This window comes from Rattus norvegicus, chromosome 1 (assembly GCF_036323735.1).
Source record: "Rattus norvegicus strain BN/NHsdMcwi chromosome 1, GRCr8, whole genome shotgun sequence".
Lineage (NCBI taxonomy): Eukaryota > Metazoa > Chordata > Mammalia > Rodentia > Muridae > Rattus > Rattus norvegicus.
The window spans coordinates 205,875,241-205,901,442 of record NC_086019.1 but is presented as its reverse complement, the minus strand read 5'-3'; the positions used below and the strand labels follow the sequence as shown (position 1 = coordinate 205,901,442).

The 26,202-nt window shown below is 49.5% G+C and overlaps 1 protein-coding gene across 1 annotated transcript; it reads right to left on the bottom strand.

The window, feature by feature from the left end:
* Positions 1–333: 333 nt before the first annotated feature.
* On the bottom strand, positions 334–25,618 carry Eps8l2 (EPS8-like 2). Its single transcript, NM_001399667.1, has 21 exons — positions 25,541–25,618; positions 22,568–22,649; positions 22,430–22,485; positions 21,547–21,611; positions 8,230–8,391; positions 7,545–7,694; positions 7,392–7,471; positions 7,100–7,248; positions 6,936–7,006; positions 6,669–6,795; positions 6,409–6,497; positions 6,232–6,306; positions 5,857–6,005; positions 5,629–5,761; positions 5,230–5,342; positions 2,889–2,994; positions 2,212–2,331; positions 1,884–1,956; positions 1,590–1,770; positions 1,371–1,503; positions 334–1,226 (listed from the first exon to the last, which is right to left on the bottom strand). Exons 2-21 carry the CDS (start codon positions 22,609–22,611, stop codon positions 1,113–1,115), a joined length of 2,190 nt encoding a protein of 729 aa, NP_001386596.1. The 5' UTR covers positions 22,612–22,649; positions 25,541–25,618; the 3' UTR covers positions 334–1,112.
* Between the last annotated feature and the right edge of the window lie 584 nt (positions 25,619–26,202).

Here is a 26,202-nt window from a genome sequence, read left to right as displayed (position 1 = left end):
TGCTGGTTGGAAGGCTTTGGGCTGGGTAGACACTCTCTGCAGTCCCTCCCAGAAATGTCCATAGGGCCATCTTGGATGGGTGTGGAGGCGAGAGGTGTCCCCTGGCATGGCCCAAGCACTACCTGTGGATGGGTTATTCTCTACTGGACAGCTCTTCGAAGGACATGACCAGGCTGACATACATGGTGACATACATGTGGGATGCCAGCACAGGAGGCTTAGGCAGGATGATTCGGAGTTCAAGGCCAATGCTCTATCCCAGGAGAAGAGGAGGAGGAGGAAGAGGCAGTTTGGGGATTGGAGTCAGAACACTTCTACTCCAAGAAACAGATATGTAAGTTGCTAGGAGACAGCTGGTTTATTGACATAGCTGAGGATCCCCACTCTCATCTCTGGGACTGAAGCTCCACCCAGGGCTGGGAAACTCACCAGTCACCAGCCACGGCTGGTGGAAATAGCCAGAGATATCTGTTATCACAGGCTCTTTGGGCGGGATGGGACATTTGAAGTCAGAACCTATGTCTGGTGCATTCTTAGATCTCAAAGGAGAAAGAATACAGCATACTCTATACCAGCAGGTCACCCAAGGCCTCCTGTCCTGGAGCCCCTGACTAGGTCGTTCCTAGGGTGCTAGCAGCATGAAGGGAGTGGGCAAATCTGTAGGCAAGGACATCAGGCTGGCCAGCCGAGAGCTCAGGCCCATCCTGCAGTTAGGGCACAGCAGGGGAATGTGAACATAGAAGCAAGCAACACAGGGGAGAGCAATGGAACTGGGGCCTAGCATCCTAGGGGACAGGAACCTCCATGTGCATGGAGAAGACCAGGGGAAGAGGCCTTGTCCACCTGGAGAGTCCTGGGGCCTTGGCAGCAGGTTGAGAAGGGACTGGCACTGCCAGGTACAGGTTTGGCTGAGGCTGGCCTTGGTTTTGGGAGGAGAGTATGGGTTGGGGCTGGGGCAGGGGTGGCCAAGGAGCCATCCCCAGGTGTAGCTAGGCTTATGCACAGGACTCTGCCTGGAGGCAGGTAAGCCAGTTACACCCAGCCCATCTGTGTCCTTGGTATAAAATAATACACATATAAAAATAATACTCCGTGCATTCAGGTTGGGCCCACTACAGGTGCGGCGCCCCCTCTGCCTCTGGGGAAGTGTGTACGTTGGAATAGCTGTCCTCGGCCCTCCTGATCTTGTTCATAAGCTTCTCCAGCTCCGACCCACTTTGTTGTTTCTAGGAAAAAGAGATTGGACCTCAGCCGGGAGGTTGGGGAATAGAGTGTATAGGTCTGGGCCCTGCTGTTTTCTGTTTTTCCAGTGACCCCAGGCGCAGGTGCCATGCCTAGGAAGGAACTCAGAACAGGCAGGAGCTGCTCACCTCCAGGAAGGACTTCTGAACGGTGAGCTGGCTGTACACGCGACTGCCCTCTTCCCCACACACTTTTTTCAGTTCCTCCTTGTTGAGGGAGAAGAGCTGGGGTCCAGTCAAGATGCCCAGGTTCTCCACGATCCTAGGGGGAGGTGGGTATGAGGGTGGGTTTGTGGGCATGGTACTGTCCTCCAGGCCCCACCCACCGGCTGTGCACACTGGGCTCACCTGCCACTGAACGCCTTGGCTTCCAGCCAGGCACGGACCTCTTCCGGACCTGACTCGAAGGTAAGCGGCAGGTGCACAGGCTGGCTGCGCTCCACGCGGAAGTTGCGCTGCGGCTGTGTCTTGATGTGGCTGATCTTTTTCATGAGCTCGTCATTGACCTCGTCCATATGGTGGATTAGCTCTGTGGGGCACATGCTCTCAGCCCTTCCACTCGACCCGTTCTCTGCCTCTTCCTCCTTCCCCCACCCCACCCCTGCCTCCCTGCACTTCTGACCCCAAAGTGGATCTACTCACCTTCTTTGTTCCCGGCGAAAATTGGGGGCAGCTTGTGGGTGGGGCTGGCTGGACCCCAGTATTTCTGGCCAGACTGCAAGGGGTGAGGAAAAGGTGAGGGGTAAGGTGAGGGGCTATTATATCAGGACTAACCCAGGACCCCAGATGGGAGGGCCGGCCCTTTCTTCCCTTGAGTAAGACCCCAGGAACCCACACAGCCCCGGCCCCAGCTTGGGAGCAGCAGGTTTCCAGGGATCAGGTTCAAATGTCACATTGAGACCAGCTGCACCCCTGACCTTAGGGGCTCTGACTGTGCTGTAGACAGAATGGAGCCGTGGTAGGCGATCACCTGTTCCAAGGGGGCACCCACGTCCTCCTGCCGAGCCTCAGCCAGGATGTTGCAGGGCACGTAGCCTGCCTGGCCACTGCGATTTCGTAGCTTCCACCACTGCCGGCCATCCTCCAGCACCTGCCAAGTGTCCAAATATCTATGAGACTCACCAACATTTTCATGCAGACCTCAAGTGCTGCTGAAGTCAGATGCTGGGGCCACTTGCTAAACCCTTTTACAGAGGGCCAAAGCACTGTCCAGGTATCTCAAATGCAGCTCTTCATCCTCTGGCTACCCAGTACCTGCCTGGCCTCCCCAGTGCTGGAGCTAGGGTGCCTCTTAACCTGATTCTGAATGCACAGCTTCCCCCATCTCGCTCCACTTTCTGTCTCTCAGTAGGTGGCCTGGATTCAGGTTAGGCACAAATAAGTTGGTCCAGCATTACAAATAAGTAGTGCTCTTGGGTGGGCATGAGTGACAAGCCCCTGCCGACTTCTACTGAAGGGCTACCCACCATGATAGACCCTCAGGGATTCCCCCAGACATCAGTGGCTCAGCCAGACCGTGGTGGGTGTCAGAAGAGGCCACTGGAGGCCCAGTAGGAAGCCCAGGTCAAGCACCCTGGGAAGATGGGTGGATTACAGACCCTGGTCCCAGAGCACACCCCACTTCCCCTGTCTAGCCCGAGTCCTTACCTCTAGGACCTCATCCTTGAGCACAGACAGCTCGTTGGCGTTTCGTGCTGTGAAATCGTAGAGGATCTTCACATACTTGGTCATGGCTGGTGTCGGGTGGTAGCCTCTGCAGGAGCAGGAAGAAAGAGTTGAGGCCAGGGGCTGGATAGGAGTCCCTTCCTGCTTCCCAGCTGCGCTGCGTCCGGTTCTGCTGTCCAGGTTGCAGAGAAGAGAGTCTGTGCTCATCAGCTGGGAATGGGAACTGTGACACTCAGGCAGGCAGGAGGGGCAGAACAGACTCCAAGAGGCTGGCCCAGCTCGAACTATCTTGGCGGATCTCTTGCTCTGCTCCTCAGAGGGACTAGAGCAAGAGGTGTGCCGAGAGAGTGACAGGGTCACACGTTCCCAGATGACCACAGGGCTAGGATATTTTCAGTCATAGCCCCTTGGAGATACTGTCCGTCCTTTCTGGAAGCCCCCTTGCATCCCCGGAGCAGGGGTGAGCTCTGGCTATCAGTTTTCCCCCAGCCAGGTCACGTCCCTGGTCAATGTGGCCCTGACACAGGGCAATGCCCTATTCAGGTGTACTGGAAAGGGAGCAGAGATGGGGGTTCGGGTCTGTGCCCAGTGTATTAATAGGCTGAGAATGTTCCACACATGTGGTCCTGGTAGGAACACTGGATACCAAGCTAAGAAGTCAAAGGAAAGGGGTTCACTTGCTGCAAATTCTTGTTTCTAGCCCTTGAAAAAGAGCCCTCAGACCACCAGGTAGACCCTGGATAGGAGTAAGGACTAGAGGAGGGGGACATAAGAGGGGTACCCCATTTTTGGGCTGCTGTTTTGTTCACTGTGAGATGGGGGATGCACAGTAGGGGAGGAGGTAACTGGAGACCCCCAGACCGAGTCCCCAGCAGCACTGCACCGTGCTGTGCTTGGTAGAGCTGCTGGTGTTAAGTGAGTTTGTTTCCGTCTTCCCTTTTTTGGTTCAGTGAGTTTCTTTTTTTTTTTTTTTTTTTTTTTTAAAGATTTATTTATTCATTTATTATATATAAGTACACTGTAGCTGTCTTCAGATACACCAGAAGAGGGCATCGGATCTCTTTACAGATGGTTGTGAGCCACCATGTGGTTGCTGGGAATTGAACTCAGGACCTCTGGAAGAGCAGTCAGGTGCTCTTAACCGCTGAGCCATCTCTCCAGCCCGGTTCAGTGAGTTTCTAACCTTGATTTTAATTAATTAAAAACTTGACAGGGTCTCACTATGCAACCATTGGCTGCCTGAGACTCACAGAGATCTGCCTGCCTCTGCCTCCTGAGTGCTGGGACCAGAGGTGTGTGACTCCACATCCAATCTCCGCCCCTTTCCAACATTTGTTATGAAACAAGAAGGGATAGAAAGAACTAAGGTAGCCAGGCACCAGTGACCCATGCCTTTGAGCTTAGCACTCAGGAGGCAGAGGCAGATGGATCCCTGAGTTCAAAACCAGCGTGCTCTATAGAGTGAGTTCCAGGACAGCCAGTGCTACACAGGGAAACCCTGTCTGAAAACACAAAGAAAGAAAGAAAGAAAGAAAGAAAGAAAGAAAGAAAGAAAGAAAGGAAGAAAGAAAGAAAGGATACGAATTAAGATTTTTGAAAGCAGATGTGACTTGAAAAGTTTCCTTCAATTAGATTTTACAAAGAAGAGGGGCTGGAGAGATGGCTCAGTGGTTAAAAGCCCTGGCTGCTCTTCCAGAGGACCCAGGTTCAATTCCCAGCAGCCACATGGAAGTTCACAAATATGTGTAACTCCGGTTCCAGGGGACCCCACACCCTCACACAGACATGCGTGCAAGCAACACACCAACGCACGTAAAACACAAATAGATCATTAAAAAAACAAAGTTAAGATGAAATTGGTGGCTGACACAAGGCAAGCTGAGTGGCAGGGTTTTGGAGGTTTTTGTCAGGCGATGCTTTGCCTGGGCCTTGCTTTTACAGGCCTCTGCTTATGAATTATGGTTTCGGTTTTGTGTTTTTATGGAATTTTTCATACTTTTTTTGTGCTTTTTCTTTGGCCCTCTCCTCTTTTCTGTTTGTTTTGTCCTATTCTTGTTTGCTGTGTTGTTACAAGAGAGAAAAATAAAGGGTGCGGATGTGGGTGGGGAGGATCTAGCATGTAATAGGTGAGGGGAAACCGTGACCAGAATACAGTGTACGAAAAAACTATTTTCACAACAAGAATTAAAATATATTAAAAACGAGAGGAAAATTGGGTTCTTGTTTGGAAAGTAACTATTTTACACCAGAATGGGACATTTGGCACCGTGTGGTGGTAGCGTGCATGCAACCGTGTGTGGCACTCACACTGTGAGGACTTTACCTGTTAGCATGTGGGGAGCTGCCTGGTGGTGCAACGTCCTCTGGGACTTGGGGCTCAGAAGAGAGGCTGTGCTTCGGGGAGTGTCGTACGGATAGTCGGCTCTTGGGGTTCAGCTGTGGGGAAAGCAGGGAGCCTGGGCTTGATGTGGGGTAAGGATGGGCTAGAGTGACTGTGATGAGTGTTGGGACAGGGGACACAGCTTGATGAATGCGCTGTGACCTAGCATCATTGAGGACAAAGGTGCCCAATGCTCAGGCAGGTGGTAAGAAGGTGGTCTAGCACTGCAGAGGTTGGGGTAGATTATGTGGTTGCTTTAGAAGTCGTGAGGGTAGGAGCACAGGTGGGCTGGGGAGGCAAGCTCTGGGGAGGGGTGGACACGGACTGGATTGGAGTTCTGACCTGGTCACTGGGCACAGATGTTAGTCCTTCTATCTCCCAGGGAGCCTCCTGTAGGACATCCAGGGGTGGTTCCCAGCCGCTACGGAACTTGGGCACATAGAGCGGCACCTGTGGCTCCCGGGGCCACTCAGAGCTGTAGTCAGCAGTCCAGAAGGTCAGTCACATGCCCTGCTGGGACCAACCCACCTGAGACCTCTATTTAGTTCATCTCTTGCCCCTTCTCCATACCGAGGCCTCATCCAGGTCTCCCCCAATGATTCCCACAGCGTCATCTCTTTGGGGACCAGATGTCCACGCAAGAAGCTCACAGCATCAGTGGACAGCAAAGGGCTGGAGACGGAGCGTGCTAGGTCTGGGCCACCACAGGTATTGATGATCTAGACAGAGTGAGTTTCAGTGGGGGGGCCCTAGCCCACCAAATCCCCCAGACCCAGCCTAGGCCCCATCCACTATAGCTCTGTAGACTGGTCCTCAGGGAGGGACTGTGGCTTCCTGGGAACCCAGAGTTTGAGTATGCAAAGGTGGGCACTTGTTTTCTCCACCCCCAAAACCATCCCGATCACTCCGTTGCTCCTGACCCCACCCTGTCCCAGCCCGGGTCACCAGATCCAGAGGCCCGAAGAGGAAGTGAACCAGCTCAGCCGCACTGGGGTTTTGGATGTGCTTCTGCAGCTTTGCCTGGGGGGTGGGAAGAACCAGCGGGTGACAGATGGCATGTGGCAGTGTGGGCCTGTGCACCACCTCACCCCGCACTCCCAGCACAGGGGAGGGCTGACTCACCAGCAGGTTGATGGCTAGCTTGGTTTTCTGGAAACAGTCAACAAACTCTCCTTCTGTGGGGGGGCGTGCCCGAAGTGTGAGGACACCCTCTGGTGAAACAGGGAAAGTCGTGAGCCTGGGACCCTGCTGAGTGCGTGGGGGGGTCCTGCCTGCTCTTGGATGCTGTTCCCTTCCAGGCTGGTTTTTTCCTCCAGCTTTGTATGCCCACCATTTCTTGCCCCAGCATTCTCCAGCCCCTTCCCTATTGCTCTGGTCAGTACCTGCCGGCCCCTTCTTGTTCTTCTTCTTCCCCTTTTTCCGCTGGTTCAACTGCTTGAAAGCCTCAGCTGCCTTCTGCAGCCGGGCCACGAACCATTCAATGTCATCCAGGGTACAGTTCAGGATTTGCTGAGGTTGGAAGAGGGACCAGGGGTCAGCCGTTATCACCCCCACCTACTGTGTTGACACTTTGGCAACAATGAGCCTGACCCAGTGCCAAGAGGAAGCGGGCAAGGATGGGAAAGAGTCTTGGAAGGCTGGGCACTCACCGTTTCCTTCTCTATTCTCTGAGCCAGCACAGCCCGCGGTTCCTCGTCCTGGGATTCCCTACGTCGATAGCCTGTTGGGGGGCGGGAGAGGGGGGAACGACAGAGCAGCTGCAGAAGAGTTCTCCATTAACCCCAAGTGAGTCCCCGCCCATCCCTCCGCCTACCTGGCTCACTGAATGATGCGGGCAGTGGCAGGCCCACGCGGTTCTTGGCCTGAGGGGAATCTCCAGGCTGTCGCTGGAAGGGGATGGGGGCTGGGCTCTGTGGAGGGGGCAAGATAGACTGCCGCTGACGGATCTTCTCCTGGTGTCCCCTAGAGGGCAAAGGAAGACATAGCTCGGCCTGACCATGGCGCTCCTGTTAGGTGTTGCCACCCTGCTGCCCTCACTACCCAGGGTACTGTGCCCCAAGCAAAAGGGCAAGATCCTGCACTTTCTATACCCCCCCAGGACCTACTTTAGGGTCTGTGGCCGCATCTTTTTCCCCAGCCGGTAGTCAGCCAGAGCACTCTCAATGTCTTCCTGCACCAGGTCGGCCTGGAGACAGACATAGGGGTGAAAGTCAGCTCGGCCAGCTGGCGTCATGCCCACCCAGGGCTGTCTGCCTTACCTCCACCTCGTCACAGTGAAAGAAGTGGATGTCGGGCTTGTTCTGGTCTGAGTCCTGGCACACCAGCAGCAGCACCGAGGGGTAGCGCAACTGGTTTAGCACTGTCTGGCTGTGCTGCACAGTGGGCAGCGGAAAGTTCTCCAGCTCTTCCTGTGGGAGGGTGTATGGTGGGTCAGCCCTGCCTGACGGGCTTTGTCTATGGATGTAGGCTACCATCACGAGGATAGACAACGCTAGGTATGTGGCTGAGAAACAGACTGACACCCCAGCAATGGATACTTCTGGCCACGGCACGTGGAAAATGCTTCCCAGATAGGAACACATGTGTAACTCACAGGTGTAAAACAGGAACACAGCCCACACTTGGCCCATGGACAGGGACATAGACACTAATTGGGGATGTCCTAGAGCATAGGCCCTGAGACACAGCATGTCTTGATACTCCCAGCAAGGCTCTGGCCGAGAACAGTGCTGCCCTAGTTGCTCAGCAGCCTGGCAGGTGCAGAGCTAAGCCAGTCTAGGCTGCCAAAAGTGGCCCAGACTCCCAGCTGGGTCCAGCTTTCCCAGACCACCCTCAGCTCCATTCCCTTCCACAGACCAGCATGTCACACCCATCTGGAGGACCTGGACAACTGACCCTGCCTCAGCCCATCAGCTCCCTGCACCCTCTGTTGTCAACCAGTACCTGAGACTCAACATCCAGCAGTCGCAGTGACTTGTCGTTCACCTGCAGCAGGACTTCCTGGGCCCAGACCTTCTCCTTGGAGCTCAGCTGCACCAGCTTCCGGATGGCATCATCCACTGTGGCGATAGCCTCACTCTTGTCCATGATGAATGTGGCCAGGTGCTAAGGGAAAGGTCAGAGGTCACTGCCAGGCACAGGTCTTCTACTACTTAAACCCTGGACAGAAGAGAAGGCAGTCTGGGAGCCTCAGACAACTGGGGATCCCGAAGGGCCACTGCGACACCTTAGGTGGGAGACGTTGCCTTTCTGCTCTGGTGTGTGCCTTTGTGGCTTATGACTGCTGACTAAAGTCCTCAAAAACTTTTAGACTTGGGCAGGGGAGATGGGTCAGTGGTTAAGAGCAGTAGCTGCTCTTTCAGAGGATCAGAGTTCAGTTCTCCGCATCCACATGGCTGCTCACGATCCTCTGAAACTCCAGTTCCAGGGGACCTGATGCTCTCTTCAGACCTCTACAGCCACGACTCACACATGTAACATACAGACACATACATGTGCAATAATAAAATTAAACCATTTTCCAGACGTGGCTGGATATGGTGGTACATGCTTTTTTTTTTTTTTTTTTTTGGTTCTTTTTTTTTTTTCGGAGCTGGGAACCGAACCCAGGGCCTTGCGCTTCCTAGGCAAGCGCTCTACCACTGAGCTAAATCCCCAACCCCGGTACATGCTTTTAATCCCAGCACTCAGGAGGCAGAGGCAGGCAGATGAATCTCTGTGACACTGAGACCAGCCTGATCCACATAGCAAGTTAAGTTTCAGGCCACCCACAGTGAGCCCGTTATATATATATCATATACATGAAACATAAAACATATACATGAAACACAAACATATATATGTGAAACATTGTGTGTGTGTGTGTGTGTGTGTGTGTGTGTGTGTGTGTGTGTGTGTGTATGTGTGTGTAGGAATGAAACATTTAACTCAGGCTAGTCTCAAACTGAAACTTGCTATGTAGCTGAAGATGACCCTGTATTCCTGATTCTCCCAATTGATGTGATTGCAGACTCGTGCTGCCATATCTGTATGAGTCTGTGGTAATGAGGATCAAAACCAAGGCTTTGTGCGTATTAGGTAAGTACTTTACACACCGAGCCACATCCCAAGTCCCTCACCCTCTTTCTGAGAGGAGGTTCCACTCTGTTGGCCTGTAGCTCACTATGTAACTCAGAATGCCATCCTACCTTGCTTCTTGGGGTTTATCTCCCCTTGCTTTTGGCTAGTTTTCTTTTTAATTCCTTTATTTTATTTCATGTGTATGGTTGTTTTGCCTACATATATGCATGTGTACAGCATGTTTGTGCCTGGTGTCAGAGGATTCTAGAAGAGGGTGTTAGAGCCCCCCAGGAGCTGAAGTTACAGGGAGTTGTGAACTGCCTGCTGTGGGTGTTGAGAACCACACTTGGATTGTCTGTAAAAGCCATCTCTCCAGCCCTTGGCTAGTTTTGTTTGTATACATAAAGAGTGACATGCAGTTAAGCAGTGGTGGTGGATTCTTTTAATCCCAGCACTCAGGAGGCAGAGGCAGATGGATCTCTGTGAGTTAGAAGCCAGCCTAATCTAAAGAGCAAGTTCCAGGACAGCCAGGGCTACACAGAGAAACCCTGTCATGAAAAACTAACCTCCCAATCCCCGCTCCCCCAAACAACCAAAACAATTCCAAACCAATCCAAAGCAAACCAAGATTAAAATACAACACCTAAGAAAATAACTGAAGAGGGACAGGAGCACCAAGTCTACAGAAGAATAAGCAACTTTTTAGTACAGTTTTAAAAAAGAGATTTATGAGTGTATGAGTGCTGTATTTGCATGTATGCCCACATGACAGAAGAGGGCATCAGATCTCATTATAGATGGTTGTGAGCCAGCCTATGGTTGTTGGAAATTGAATTCTGGACTTCTGGAGGAGCAGATAGTACTCTTAACTGCTGAGCCATTCCTCCAGTCCTGTGATAGGATTTCAAGACAGTGTCTTACTATATGGCCCAGGTCCTTGAATTTGCCACTCTCTTGCCCAAACTTCCTTGGTGCCAAGATTACAAGTGTGTGTCACCACACTGGGTTATAAGTAACTTTTTTATTTTTATATTTTATTATTTTACTTATTTATTATTTATTTTGAGACAGGGTCTCACGGTTGCCCTGGCTAGCCTGGAACTCAGAGACCCACCTACCTCTACCTACCAAGTGTTGGAATGAGAGGCAAGTGGGCACACACCCAGCCATTTTATCTTATTCTATTCATTTATCTATCTGTCTGTCTGTTTGCTTGCTTATCTATCTATCTATCTATCTATCTATCTATCTATCTATCTATCTATTTAGAAAGGGTTTTCTGTGTAACTCTGGCTGTCCTGGGGCTCGCTCTGTAAACTAAATTGGCCTCAAACTCAGAGATTCACCTGCTTCTGCTTCCCAAGTGCTGGGATTAAAAGAGTGCATAACCAACACATGGCTCGGGTATTTTATTTTATTTGGTTTTTGAAGACAGGGTCTTACAATGTAGCTCTGGCTGTTCTAGAACTTGGTCTGCAGATGAGGCATTGTACTCTGGGATCCACCTGTCTCTGCTGGGATTAAAGCTGTGCGCCAGTGTTTTTGTTTTTGTTTGTAAGCAGAGTGAATGGACTTTTATTGAGAAAATGACAAAAAAAATGCCTGACTCCAAATGAAGAATAACCTTTTTGTCTGTTTGTTTATTTGTTTGACAGGGTGTTGCTATGTAGCTCTGGCTAACTTGGAATCTGACAAGTGGCCCAGTCTGGCTTTGAACTTGTAGTGATCCTATCTTTATCTTCCAAGTACTGTTGGGACTACAGGCATGTGACACAACACCGTGATGTAAATACACACACACACACACACACACACACACACACACACACACACACACACACACACACAGATGGGCTGAGAGAGAGAGAGAGAGAGACGACAGAGACAGAGACAGAGACAGAGAGTCCATGAGTGTTTGCCTGCATGTGTGTGTGTGTACCAGTACCTGATGCCCATGGATACCCAGAATAGAGCATCAGATCCCCTGGAACTAGGGGAACCACCATATGGGTGCTTGGAATTGAACCCAAGTCCTCTGTTAGAGCAAGCACTCTTAACTCTGAGCCATCTTTCCAGTCGCTGGTGTAACTTTACAAACCTGAGTTCTTTGTAAGAGTAGCAATACTCTAAACCAGTCTCTCTAGCCTCGCTAATGTAACCTTTTAACAAAGTGAATTGCGGGAAGTCTGGCTGAATGAAAAAAACGCAAACTGACACTCTGTAGGAGACTGTTGTTTTAGGAATGAAATGCCCAAAGTCCCTGGGAGCTATGCTTGCACTTGTATGTTTAGACACAGAGAGGCAGGTGCTCTCATCCAGCTCCTGCCTAGCCTCTTTAGTGACACCTTGAAAAGCATCTGTGTGAATGTGCCCCTTGCAAAACTCCTATAGGTAACCTGCACAGCTGCAAGATTCTGTACTGCTGGACGGCTGCAAACAGGTTCGACAATGAGTAGGCAGAAACGCAGCGGGATGGGAGGCAAGCCTTCCACTTGTAGCAAGCAGGGTAAACACTGAAACAAAACGCCTCACAACTAACCAAACAAAGTCACGCTGCTAGGCGACCAAAGGAGTCTCAGGAAAGGCCTGAGACTGAAAGAACAGCTTTTTGACCTTAGTGGAATTAGAGCACAGATCAATACAGAAAACTTCAGCAGAGTGTGGTGGTGCAAGGCTGTAATCTGAACACTTGGATGAAAGGAGACAGAACCTGGAGTTCAAGGGTCCTTTCATCTACACAGTGTTCACTGCTGGGCTCTATGGAGCCCTGTCTCAAAAACAATCCAACAAATAAGTTAAAACTTAAAAAAGCTCTCAAAGCTGGGCATGATGAATGCTGATGACCCCTCCACTTGGAAGACGGAAGCTCCAGGCCAGTCTAGGCTAGAGAGTGAAACCCTGCCTCAAAAAGTAATGAATAAATGAACGAGTGAGTGAATGGTGCATAGAAAAATGACTTATGGGTCGAAAATGAAGTCAGAGTCAAGCAAATGGTAGTGGCTCATGCCTTTAGTCCCAGTACTGGGAAGGCAGAGGAGGGTGGATCTGTAGGAATTCCAGGACAGCCTGGTGTATGAGTTCCACGTCAACATAGTAAGATACATAGTAAGGGATACATAGTACGACCTTGTCTTAAAAAAATAAAAGAAATGAAAAAAAAAGAAAAGAAAAAGAAAACCAAAAATGAAACCACAAAGAAAATGTAAGAAGATTAAAATGTATTTGGAGCTGAGTAAAAAACTTACATATCACTAATGTTTCAGTGAAATCTCTAGCTTTCAACAAATATATTAGGCTTAACAAAACAAAACAAAATAAAAACAGGCACTTGGGGCTAGAGAGAAGGCTCAGTGGTTAAGAGTACTGACTGCTCTTCAGAGGTCCTGAGTTCAATTCCCAGCATCCACATGGTGGCTCACAACCATGTGTAATGGGATCTGATGCCCACTTCTGGGCTCCTGCGGATATATATGCCCCAGAGCACTCATAAATTAAATTAAAAAAAAAAGTTAAAAGTCAATAAAGAAAGAAAACGATTCAAGATCAATTATCTAAGCCTTGACCTTAACAAGCTAGAAAGACCTGCTTGGGGGTGGGGGTAAGTGGTTTAGGGGCAGGATCTTGTCTAGCATGCACATGGCCCCTGGGTTCCATAGCAGTAACTGAAACTAAGCAAACAATGCAAACACAATAAAACAAGACCCAAAGGAAATGGAAGGAAACTGAGGGCAAACATCCACCAACTAGTAAGCAGTAAACAAGAAAATCCAATTAAAAATTAAATAAAGCCCTCAAATTACCCCTTAGCAAGGACGATTAGAGGCAACAGTATCGTCTGAGCAGGACATGGTGGGTGACGGATTCCTACAGTCACAGCACTCTGGGAGGCAGAGGCATGTGGACGCAGGAGGGTCTGTGCACGCAAAGCCAGCCTGGTCTACATAGCAAGATCTAGGCTTCCTAGGGCTACCTTGAGAGACCCTGCTACAAAAACAGAATAACAACAACCAAACAAACAATTACAACAGAAATAAAAACCAACCCAACAGGTGAACGAACAAAAATATCCGCCGATTTTCAAAAACCCGAAGGAAAGACGGGGCCTTATTAAAAAAGAAATCACACAGACATGAGAGTGAAACATCTCTACAAAGGAAATCTTGCAGGCCAGCCATGGTGGTGCACAGTGGGCACTCACGGGGCAGAGGTAGATGAATCTCTGAGTTCTGGGATAAGCCAAAAAGGACTACAAGGACTACAGAAAGTCCTTGTCTTGAAAAGACCAAAGAACAAAAACAAAAAACAAACACCGCCCCCCCCCTTCCATTCACTTTTTCTTTTTCTTTTCTTTTATTTATTTATTTTTTTTTTTTCTCGGAGCTGAGGACCGAACCCAGGGCCTTGAGCTTGTTAGGCAAGCGCTCTACCACTGAGCTAAATCCCCATCCCCCACCCCCCACCCCTTCCAAAGGAAATCTCGCACTCAGAAGGCTTCAGTGGTAAATCCTAACCAATATTTTTGTAAGAAACGATGAGCTACACAAACTTTTTTTTTTTTTTTTGAAAATAAAGGGCAGAGGATAACTTCTCCACTGTCTTAGGCCAACATAACCCTGATATGCAGGTCTGCCACGGTATTATATAGAAGATTGAGGTCAACATTTCTAACGGACTTTTGTTTTTTTTTAAAAAAAGTCTTCAGTGCTGGAGAAATAGTCCTGTGGTTAAGAATGCATCAGGCGGGGGGGCTGGGGATTTAGCTCAGTGGTAGAGCGCTTACCTAGGAAGCACAAGGCCCTGGGTTCGGTCCCCAGCTCTGAAAAAAAAAAAACCAAAAAAAAAAAAAAAAAAAAAAAAAGAATGCATCAGGCGGGGTTGGGGATTTAGCTCAGTGGTAGAGCACTTGCCTAGTGAGCGTAAGGCCCTGGGTTCGGTCCCGAAAAATAAAGAAAAGAAAAAAAAAAAAAAGAATGCATCAGGCAGCCCACAACCGCCTGGCACTCCAGCTTCCTCTCTCACCTCCTTGGACACACACAGAGCCACGTGATATACATGTATGTAAATAATAATACAATTTTTTTAAATTCTTCAATTAAATGTTAGCAAATCAGCTTATGAACACATACACAGTATTGAAGAGTTAAATTTCAAAAAGTCAGTCACAAACAAAGTCCTGACATGCCTGAGGGAATTTGAGATAGGGCTCACCACCCGGCTATCAGCCCCCAAGGACACTGGTCATCTGGAGCCACCCCCTCCCCTTCCTTCACTCCCTGAGGATGGGTCATCCCCCTGCTGAGTGAAATAAGTCACCCTACCCACATTGCTGAGATGCTAGATTACACGTATTCTTTGCTGATGCAACTCCGCGCCAAAAGTAACTGTACACCATCTGAATCAGCCAATTATGTATAACCGCGTGAAGTCCCCTGGCTTTACCTATATAAACCCCTGCCTTTGGAGGCTCGAGGTCGGCTCCTCTATCTCCTGCGTGAGATACGTGTCAACCCGAGATCTCGTTAATAAACGCTACCTCTTGCTGTTACATCAAGACCAGCTACTCGAGTTTCCTGGGGAACTCCATCCCGCGACTAGAGTGAGAGGCTCCCCAAATTTTGGGGCGGCTCTTTCAGTATCTTTTTTTTTTTTCAGTACTGAGGACTGAATCCAGGACCTCTCCGATGCTAGCCAAGTATCCTACCACTGAACCATACCCCCAGCTCCGTTAAAAGCTATTATTTATTTCAGGGCTAGGTATGGTGGTGTATTCTTTTAGTCTCGGTACTCAGGGGGCAGAAAAAGGGCCGATCTCTGTATGTTTGATGCCAGCCTTGCCTACACAGCAAGGTCTAGGACAGCCTGGGCTTATCTAAAAAAAACCAAACATTTATTTATTTATTTATTTTCCATCCATCCATTCATCCATGCATCCATCTGTTTGTGTGTTTTCCTGTGTGTGTGTGTGTGTGTGTGTGTGTGTGTGTGTGTGTGTGTGTGTGCTTGAAGTTCATATGTGTATGCAGCCACCCATGGAGGCCAGAGGAGGGCATTAGATCTCTTGCAAGTGATCTTGCAGGTTCTTGTGAGCCATCGTGTGGATGTTGGGAATTGAACCCAGGTCCTTTACAAGAACAGCAAGTGCTTTTAACCACTCTGCCATCTCTCTAGCCCCAAACCACTTAAAAAGATTTTTTAAAACCTGTTTTTAATTATGCGTAGGTATGTGTGTCTGCATGTAGGTACATGCACATGAATGTAGGTCTCTGTGGAGGCTGAGATTACAGTTAGCTGGACTTGAACTAATCCTCCTGTGTTCTGCCTGCAAAGTGTTAAGATTACAGGCTCGTGCCACCATATCTAGTAGGGTAATATATTTTGTTTGCTTTTTTTTTTCTTTTGAGACAGTGTCTTTCTATCCCTGATTGTTCTGGAACTCACTATGTGGGCCAGGCTGGCCTTGAACTCACAGAGATTCTCCTACTTCTACCTCCTAAGTGCTAGGACTAAAGAATGTACTGCCATGGCCAGCTGTTTGCTCCTTTTTTTAATTTTAATATTTTTTGTTCACTTCATTTTTGGGGTAGGGTTTCTCTCTGTAGTCTAGGCTGGCCTGGAGCTCACTATGGAGAGAGCCAGCCTTGCATTTGTGGTGATCCTCCTGGCTGTGCCTCTGAATGCTGGATTATAGCCGTGAGCCAATACACCTGCAAGACATCTTTTTTTTTTTTTCTTTTTCTTTTTTTTTTTTTCGGAGCTGGGGACCGAACCCAGGGCCTTGCGTTTGCCAGGCAAGCGCTCTACCACTGAGCTAAATCCCCAACCCCCAAGACATCTTGAATAAAGCAATACATGCCAGATACCAAAGTGCATTCAGAATTTTTTTTCAGTTTTTTTTTTCTTTTTAGTTTTTCACGACAGGGTTTCTCTGTGCAGCCCTGGCTGTCCTGGAAATCACTCTGTAGACCAGGTTGGCCTCAAACTCAGAGATCTGCCTGCCACTGCTTCTGGGGTGCTGGGATTAAAGGCACCACTACCACCACTTGGCTCAGTATGGTTCTTTCTATTAACAGCAGTGAACAAATCTCGATGGCTTTAGAAAAAACACTTTACACCCTTTATGATAAAATAAATTGAAAGGAATGTCTCCAAATCACGTGATACATACACCCATGGAGAATCCTTTATACAATTGGGTGTGAGGTGAACTATCTCTTACCTCTTTCACCACTGTGCTGGCTGTCTCCACCAAAGGACGGAGGCAAGGAAAACAAATGGCCAAAGAGTAAGAATAAAGAATGCCCTTTTATTTAATTAGTTATTCATTTATGTATGTCTTGATTTACTTTTTGAGACAGGGTCTCAGTATATGGCCCCACCTCTTTGGAAGTCTCTATGTAGACCAGGCTGGCCTCAAACTCAGAGAAATCCTCCTGTTTCTGCCTCTTCAGGGCTGAGATTAAAGGTGCACTTCATCATACCTAGCTTCTTTAAAACAAACAAACAACAAACAAACAAACAAACAAACAAACAAACAAACAAACTGGGTTGGAGAGATGGCTCAGAGGTTAAGAGCACCGACTGCTCTTCTCAAGGCCCTGAGTTCAATTCCCAGCAACCACATGGTGGCTCACAACCATCTGTAATGGGATCCAACACCCTCTTCTGGTGTGTCTGAAGACAGCAACAGTGTACTCATATAGATAAGATAAAGAAATCTTTAAGAAAAACTTGTGGGGGCTGGAGAGATGGCCCAGTGGTTAAGAGCACCGACTGCTCTTCCAGAGGTCCTGAGTTCAAATCCCAGCAACCACATGGTGGCTCACAACCATCTGTAATGAGATCTGATACTTTCTTCTGGTGTGTCTGAAGACAGTGACAGTGTACTTATACATAATAATAAATAAAATCTTTAAAAAGAAAACTAAATCAAATGAAAAACAGCAGCAGAAACATTCAACATCTGACTTTAAAAAAAAAAAAGAAAAACTTGTGTGTGTGTGTGTGTGTGTGTGTGTGTGTATTTATGTGTAAACCTGTGTATGTAAGTGCTCATAGAGGCCAGAAAGGGGCCAAGATCCTCTTGATCTGAATTTACAAATATTTCTGAGTAGTCTGTGCTGGGAACTAAATTCTGGTCCTCTGGAAGAGCAGGAAATGTTCTTCAGCTCTCAGCTGTCACTTCAGCTCCAGATATTTCTTTTTTTTTTTTTTTTTTTTTTTTTTTTTTTAGATATTTCTTTTCAAACAATATAACTGTCTGTGAAGAAAGCCTGGTCTTCAAGGAAATCTTTAAATTCACCAAAGTCTCAGGACACTTGACAGCCATACTAAAGCTCTATTGTTTGCTTACGTAATCAGCAGATAATTAGAAGATGAAGTCTTGAAAAGCACATTCTAGGGTGCACATACCTTGGTGGTCACCACAGCTCTCTACTTGAGCTTAGATTCTATTAGCAAGAGGGAGACCATGCCCAGGGGTTGAAAACCTAGCCAGCTACTCAGGACTAGTGAAGTCACGGATCCTGCAGGAGAAACTACAACTGCCACTTTATTACACCAGCACAATCCCTAATTACACTTTAAATATTTGTCCTTATCCCCACAGATAAAGTGTAGCTCTCATTCTTCAACAAGGAAACTTTCCTTTGCAACAAAAGGAGTCCATTACAGAAAACCACAACCAATCAAAATGGAGAGCTGTGGTCCCCGGTCCCAGTGATAGGTCTACAAACCAGCTCCCACACCTGAAGCTCAGGAAGCATTGCAGAAGAAGGGATAGAAAGAATTGTGTAAGAGCGAGAGGACCAGGGAGCTCGCTTTGCTGTGAGGCGACAGTGTCTCCTAGGAGAGTCAGAAGCTACACCCATCTCATCTCACCAAATGACTGCCAAAGGTGAACTGAACAAGAACAACCACAGTAAACTGCCGAAGTGGACCGGGAAAACCCCACAAGGCCTCAGTATCAATCCTACGCAAAAGGGGTTGGGGATTTGGCTCAGTGGCAGAGCGCTTGCCTAGGAAGTGCAAGGCCCTGGGTTCGGTCCCCAGCTCCGGAAAAAAAAAGAACTACAGGCGTGGGGAATGCTAAGGCCTGAAGAGATAAGACTCTTCCCTAAGGCAGCGCACACCGAGGGGTTATCCCAGACCAAATGGTCAGCCCTGAAAACATACACACCAGTGACACTGTATAGAATGAGCAATTTGTATATTCAGAAGTATATGTCTCTACACATGCTAGCACATGCACATAACAACAACTAATGAAAAAGGAGGCCATAAATTTGAAAGAGAGCTAGAAGGGATACACGGGAGAATCTTGAGGAAGGAAACGGAAAGGGGAAATGATGTAATTATATTAGAATTTCAAAAAATGAAAAGGAGCTGGAGAGATGGCTCAGTGGTCGAGAGCAGTTTTCATTCTTGCAGAGGACCCTGGTTCTGTTCCCAGTACCCACATGGCAGCTCACAACTGTCTGTAACTATAGTTCCAGGGAATTTAATGCCCTCCATGGGTAACACGCATGTGTTACACATACATACATACATACAGGGCAAAACACTCATACAGGCTATAACATAAATAAAGCTAAAAAATTTTAAAAACAACACCAGAAAAAGTAAAAAGCAATACAAACCAACAACAAAAAAGTGCCATTTGTGCCGGGCGTGGTGGCGCATGCCTTCAGTCCCAGCACAGGGAAAGCAGAGGAAGGTGGTGGATTCTATGGAAACCACCCTAATCTAAATAGCAAGTTCCAGGTCAGTTGGGGTTTCATAGTGAAGCCTGTCCTAAACCAAAACCAAAACCAAAGCAACAGTAAAACCACACGCCTATCTATGTGGTGAACATGACGTGAGAACCATTGTACTAGGGAAACCCCTCACACTACCATGTGTAAACTAAAGAATAATTTAAATATAAAAGCGATCACCAATGTGAAAGTCAGAAAACATTGTTTAAAAAAATCAGCGAAATCCTAGTAAATGGAGAAACATCCCATGTTTGTGGATGGGAACACAAAATATTGGGAAGATGCCAATTCCCCCTAAACCAATGATAGCTTAATAGGTTGAATGCAATGCCAATCAAATGCTAGCAACCTGCTAACTTAGATTCAGGGTCTCAAAAATAAAACAAGGGGCTGGAGAGATGGCTCAGCGGTTAAAGAGCACCCGACTACTCTTCCAGAGGTCCTGAGTTCAATTCCCAGCAACCACATGGTGGCTCACAACCATCTGTAAAGAGATCCGATGCCCTCTTCTGGTGTGTCTGAAGACAGCTACAGTGTACTTATATATAATAAATGAATAAATCTTTAAAAAAATAATAAAACAAAACAGAATGAAGTTGATCATGGTTCTAGATGCAAAAGACTATGCTACCATGAAAAGATATGGCTAGATGTCTCCAAATGAAACATGTCCATTTAACAAAAGATGCTGACACACCTAGCTAACAAATTACCAACTGGAGGAAGGTTTGCTTTCTGCTCTTTTGGTTTTTGTTTGTTTGCTTTGAGAGAGGATGTCTCCGTATAGTTCTGGCTGTCATGAAACTCACTCTGTAGACCAGGCTGGCTTCAAACTCATAGGTCTGCCCCTTCTCTGCCTCCTGAGCTCTGAGATTAAACACATGCGCTGCTATGCTCAGCATAGAGGAAGCTATTTCTAATCTACACGTCTAACAGTATGCACGAGGTACTTCTATAAAGCCGGGTACTCCTGTACACTACACCTGAAGCAGGGCAGTAGCAGAGGAGAACCTGGCTTGTGCTACGAAAGAGATAAGGAGGTGCAAAGTCCTTCCACCCTCTCAACATGGTTTTCTTAAAATAATCTCATGAAACAAGAAACAAAGGTGGTTGTGAACCACAGGATCTCCCATGTAGGGTAAATTTCTCAAAAAGACAAGTGTTGGGGATGCAAGACAGACCAGCATTTCTAGGGCCTGGGATGGGGTGGCTTTGGACACAAGGGGCTCTGAAAGTTGCCCAGGAGAGATGGAACTGTCTTATGTCCCACTCTGATGGTAACAGAACTGTACCCTCCATGTATTTACTGTATAGAAAGTCAGGAAAAGGTCAGAAGAAGCACAGTTCCAGTGCCCCTGTTGTTTCTTAGCCTTTTTTCTTTGGGCTCAATCAGAGAGCAATAGAGAAATCTGAAAGGAACTCCTGCCTCACTGGCCCCTGAGCAGGAAGGAAAGGTCTCTGTAACAGTGTGGCAGCGTCAAGCAGGAGCGACCAAAGTCCAGAAGCCAGGCTGGATGCCCCACGTAGTTCCTCACTAAAGAGGACAAAGTTCCACTTCAGAGAAAGGCGGCACACTGTAAAGGAAGAGGTCATTGCTGACCCTTCTGTGCCTCTATGCCCTGTCCTTGGGCACTGAGTGGCTGTGGTCGCCAGATCACGGCCCATTGGCCCAGGTGGGTGGTCAGAACCTTGATCACCCAAGATAGCAGGGTTGAGGAGCCATAGGGATTCCTGATGGCCCTTTTGGTCCATTCTACAGACAAGGAGGTAAGGTTCTGAGGATAGCAGCCTGCCTCGCTTCTGGGGTAGGGGTCCTATGTAGGGTAGGGAGACAGGAGAGAGCCAGCAAGACACGAGACTCACTGCCAGTGCTGGCTACTCCTCTTTCTACTTCTCTGTCATTCCTTACCAGTATCTTACAAGCTCAATGTATGGCTAGGAACCCAGCTAGCTCCCAGTCCCAGAAAAGCCACTAAAGCATAGTTCTTGAATTCTCAGGGCAAATGAGTAGTGACCAGGAGAAGGGCCACTCAAGCTGGCATCTGGTCAAAGGGCACGGGTTACGTCTAGATTCAGCAGTGCCATCCAGGCACCCTGTAGCTCTCAATAAAGAGTGTCTTTGTTCCATCATGCTCCTCCCAGTGCAGTTCCTTGTTTTGGGGCCAAGATGACAACTTCCTTCCATGGTCTTTTCTGAGCTGCACAGTGACATAGGTGATGTCTCAGCACCCTGGGTGGTTGTGGGCCATGGGTACCAACTTACAGAGAAGGTTCCGAACAGGTCCTGCTATGGCTATGAACTCCCTCAGCCTTGAGGAAGCTGTTCCCCCACTATGGCTGGGTTCAGAACCAGTGCAGGGCAGTCCTTTGTTCTCCCTTCCCATTTCTCCCCGAGCCTCACTTTCTCCACCTGTTCTTGAAAATACAGTGCGTATTTCCTGGTCCTCACCTGCACATGGTACTGTGAGGTCTCGTGCATGATGACGTTGGAGTTGGAGTACTTCTTCCTCTGCTCTGGATGGAGACACAGATGTCATGCACCCCAAAGAGTAAGACCCAGTCTAGTGGGACTTGACCCCCAGGGGCCACAGGGGAGAAGAGAGTTGACATGAGAGGTGTTGCTCTTCGAACCCCTGCAGGCTGGGTAGTTCCTGTGGGGACAGGGAGGATCCACAGGAGACCCTCTGGCTTGGCCCCATCATAGGCCCCACTGGGGACCTGAAGCTTCAGAAGACAAGAGACTTATTCACGGGACATTATGGGAGGGGACAGCCTCTCACCGAGGATCTGTTTTGGGTGAGGGGCAGGAAATTTAGCCTTATCTGGAGGCTGTCCCTTTCATAGGGAAGGAGCCCAGACCAAGGCTTTCCTATTCTACAAGCTACCATGGGAATATGCCTCCTCTCTGGAGTTCTCCTTTTCCAGGCCTCCAACTCCCAGCATCTAGTAACAGCATCCAGGAATACAAATTAATAGCATGGCTGGGGAGGGGCGTGGCCAAGCACATGCAGCTTGGTCCACTGGAGCTGGCAGCTGGGTCCCATCTGACCCCACCTACTTGATCGGATTGCAGGGCTGCACAGTAGAATTAATATTAATGCTCCCTGAATTATTCGTAAAGGCCTCTCCCCTTACAGCATAGTGGAGAACGTTTAGTAGCCAGGAGCCTGGCAGATAGATACCCAAAGATCTCAGTGAATTAGTATCCAAAGGCCTCCTCTAAGCCCTTAGAACTACCCAGGCTAGAGCTCAGCCCTGGGGCAAGCAGGGATGAGACCACCATGGTCACATTCATCCTCCTTAAGTCCATACCATCCTTAAACTTCACTCACCAAACAGGTCCTTTGCGCTCATCCTGGGCACACCATCAGACCGGCCCAGACTGCCACTGCAGTGGGAGAGGCAGGTGAGGGCAGGGCTCATGTCACACCCCTCCCTGGGGACTTGAGGGGCGGTAGGACGACACTTACTTGGCGGCTCCTGGGCAGCAACTCATGTTTGCTGACTGGCTCATGACGTTCCCAGTGGTAGCCAGGGTCAAGGAGAGCAGACCTAAAGACAGAAGAGTTCAGCTGACCCTTTCTCCTGGCCAGGCTAGGCCTGTGTCTCCTCTCTCATTTCTTTCCTGCTCCAGGGGCTAGAACTCTCCGTGCTGGGCCAGATTCCTCAGGGGATCTCTAGGGTCCTCCAGACCCATGCTGTGGCTGGTGGCAATGGAGAACCATCTGGCCTCAGACCTTTGGTTCTCTGCGAGGGTGCTACCAGAAACTGTCAGGGAGGCTCTGATGGAGGGGTTGGGTGGGGGATACGCTGAGAGAGGACAGGTTCCTTAAAAAAACTCTGAGGCAGTGAGAGAGAAGAGTAGGAGAGGGTAAAGCTGGAGACCTAGGAGGGCATGGAGTATAGATAAACCCCACTACTACTACTACCTTATCGCAGGCTTTGCTCCTAGGGACCCCTGCATCTATGTGTGGACATGCCTACAGAAGTCAGCTCCCCCAGATCCAGCAAAGAGACCAGCCCTTATCTCCCTCTTGGGAGACCCTGGAGAGGGCGGGTATAGGGCAGAAGTTTTGGGGGTGATTGCCCCCTCCCCCAGTACAAATCCGGGTGATCATATACAAGGCGTCTTCAGGAGTAGGATTCCCAGCTCTGACATCCCCTGGCTATATTTTGGGGAAATTGAGGCATGGCCATAAATGTAAGCAAACTTTCCTTATAAGCCAGACCTGAGCCCTTCTCTGGACACAACAGAATCTGGTGGTCTGGACCAGCCTGGCGTTAAATGAGGGATGTAGAGAGACCTTCGGTGATAGGCTGCCTTTATGTCACTGGAAAGACAGGTAGATAATATTTCTGGCTGTCCTGGAGTTCTATGGCCAGCTCTTCCTGAGGTCCTGGACCCACATACAGTCTACCTTTGTCTGATATTACCAGCAGGGCCACCATCCTTCCTAGCTTTAGCAAGTAAGTCTGCTGGGGTAGAGCCACCAGCCAGGGTGCTGGTATGAGGGCTCAGGAGTAAGCCTGTAGTATTCTAGTATTTTCTGGTTTGATCAGGTCTTGAGGGGTGGGCTGCCAGGAGGTGAGGACTGTAGGTCTTAGCTAGTACCTTAACCAGCTACACCCCTACCCCCAGCCCAGATCTAGCTCGTGAGAAGAGGCTGGGTCAGATTTCTAGGTCCACCTACCCATGGAGAATGTCCGGAATGCTCACGACCTCAGTAGGTGAGCCTCAGTGTTTGCTTAATGGGATTCCTGGCTAGCTCAGCCAAGGGCAGCAGGCACGTGGGGCCAGGAATACACACACCAGGACAAAACAAACTGCTAGAGACCCAGGCCTGAAGGCACACAGACTCTGAACAGGCTTGGACATGCAGATCTGCCCTTGGGGAAATCTAGGCCAGGACCTTAGGACTAGGAAGGAGGGGCAAGACTGGGGCTACCTCTACCCTGCAAAAGGCTCCCTCCCTGGAGGCTTCTATAGCTGAAGTTGGGTAGGGAGGCAGGAAATCCAGATAACCCATTGGTGGTGAAGATGAGACACCCAGGCCCACTGGGGGCTCAGTCTGAATGTCAGCTTTACTGTAGACACCCAGGCCCAGGGGGCTCAGTCTGAATGTCAGCTTTACTGTAGACACTTTCCGGGTTGAAGGGAGGCCCAACACATTATAGGGTGTTTGGTCGGTTCAGCAGTGGAACGGGAGGAGGCCCTGGCAGGGGAAGAAGGGCGGAAGAACTGGCTCCAAGTTCAAATTCCAGCTCTACATGCTGAGTGACCTTGGTGAGGGGTCGGCTTAGTCACCTGGGCTCTTGGCTGTCCCTGTGGGAGCTGGGTGTGGTCCTGGAATGGAAAGGGGGAATCCCTTAGGTCCTGGCTGGGTCCTAATCTGGGGACAAAGTTCAGGAATCATCAGGTGGGAGCAACGGAGACTGAGATGAACCAGAAAGGATCAGTGGGAAGGGATCGGTGCATCTGAAGAGACCCAGGCAGGCAAGGAGAGAGCGATGGGCTAACCAGTCCTGGATTATAGACAACTCTAGGGGAGGTCTTTGCACAAGAAGGATCACTGAGAGTCTAGGGTGGGAGAGGCCTCACAAGTACCCTGTCTCCTTAACAGCCATGGATGGCTGTATAGGGGATACAGCAGAGGTGGTCTGTGGACGTGCTTTCTTCTTCCTGCCTCCAGGGATAGTTTCATGTATCCACAGACTCATCAGTCCCAGGGACCTTGGGCAGCCAAGCTATGCATATTCATCAGCCCTCCCACCAGCCCATTCCCCTCTCCCTACCCCCATCCTCATCCCCATCCACTCTCAGCTCCCACCCTCATCCCCTGAGACTCCACACTTCAACTTTGACCTGAAGACTGACTCAGTCCGATGTTTCCCCGCTGGGTTTCTTATGGGCTTAAACAGTCAGAAAAGCCCAAATTCAGGCACTGGGTATGCCAGGTCAGATCCTGAAGGAGGTCCAGACTGCTGGATGAAGGCCTTCCCTTCCTCACCACTTCTCTTGTCAACTGCCAGGTTCCCCTCATCTGCCCCAGGGAAGGGAGAGGGCCGGGACCTGGGCGAGTGAGTCACACACCGCTGGCTTAAAAATATCACGAACCACTGGCCGCCGCCCGCTGGACCGACCAGGCTTCAGCCAAACGGTTCTTGTGCTAAAAGCCCACGGAAGGGTCAGGTCCCAACCCTTTCCCACAAGTTCCTACGTCCGACGCCACACCTGCAGCCCCCCCAAACCAAGGCTTAGCTGCCCTGAGCCCGGCGATCCCGGCCATCACAAACCACACACTCAGGTGCTCTCAGCTCCCTGTTCTGGGTTGCCTTCCAAACCAAGCGCCGGGACCCAGAGTACCGAGCGAGAACTTCACATCTCGTGGCCATTCTGGGAAACTGAGGCCCAGATTGACAAACTCCCTGGCTGAAGTACTCACCTGCTCTCCGTCCCTCAGGGCCTGTGCTTGGCTAGGCCCCTCGGTCAGCTTGTCCACCGGCTGTCTGTCAGAGCCTCAGCGGCAGTGGCGCTCTCTCTTCCCAACAGGCGGGACCTCTGCTGGGCCGGATAGGCCGGGGCGGGGCTGTGAGAGGAGGAACCTGAGCGACAGGTTACCGAGTCACCCGGGAGTGGGCACCAGGGAGGCTGAAGGAAGGGGGCGGGCCTGGGGCACCATTCCCCACCACCACACCAGCTGCGGTCCCGCCTCCCTCGCCTGCCTCCGACTGCTCTCTCAGCGGTCCCCAAAGCACCTGGGGCCCCTTTGCAGCTGGCCTTGGAGTGCAGGGTGCGGCCTCGGCTGCTCTAACTGGTTAAGCTGCAGTAGCAGATGGGGACATGGGCCTGCCTGCAGGGGCAGTGCTGGATGAAGCCTATGAGGGCTGCTGCCTTGGGGAAGTCTCAATCAAGCTACTATCAGGTACCCTCCACCTTCAAGTTGCACTGGAACAGAGCTCTTTAGTGGTTTAGTCCTAGGGCATTGCGTCCAAGGCTTTTTGAGTTCGGAAGCTTTCAGCTCCTGGTTGGGGCCCCTCTGTCCTTCACATGCAGGAACTCCTAAAGACCCTGTCCAGCTAGAGTATCTCCCGAAGGATGAACTAT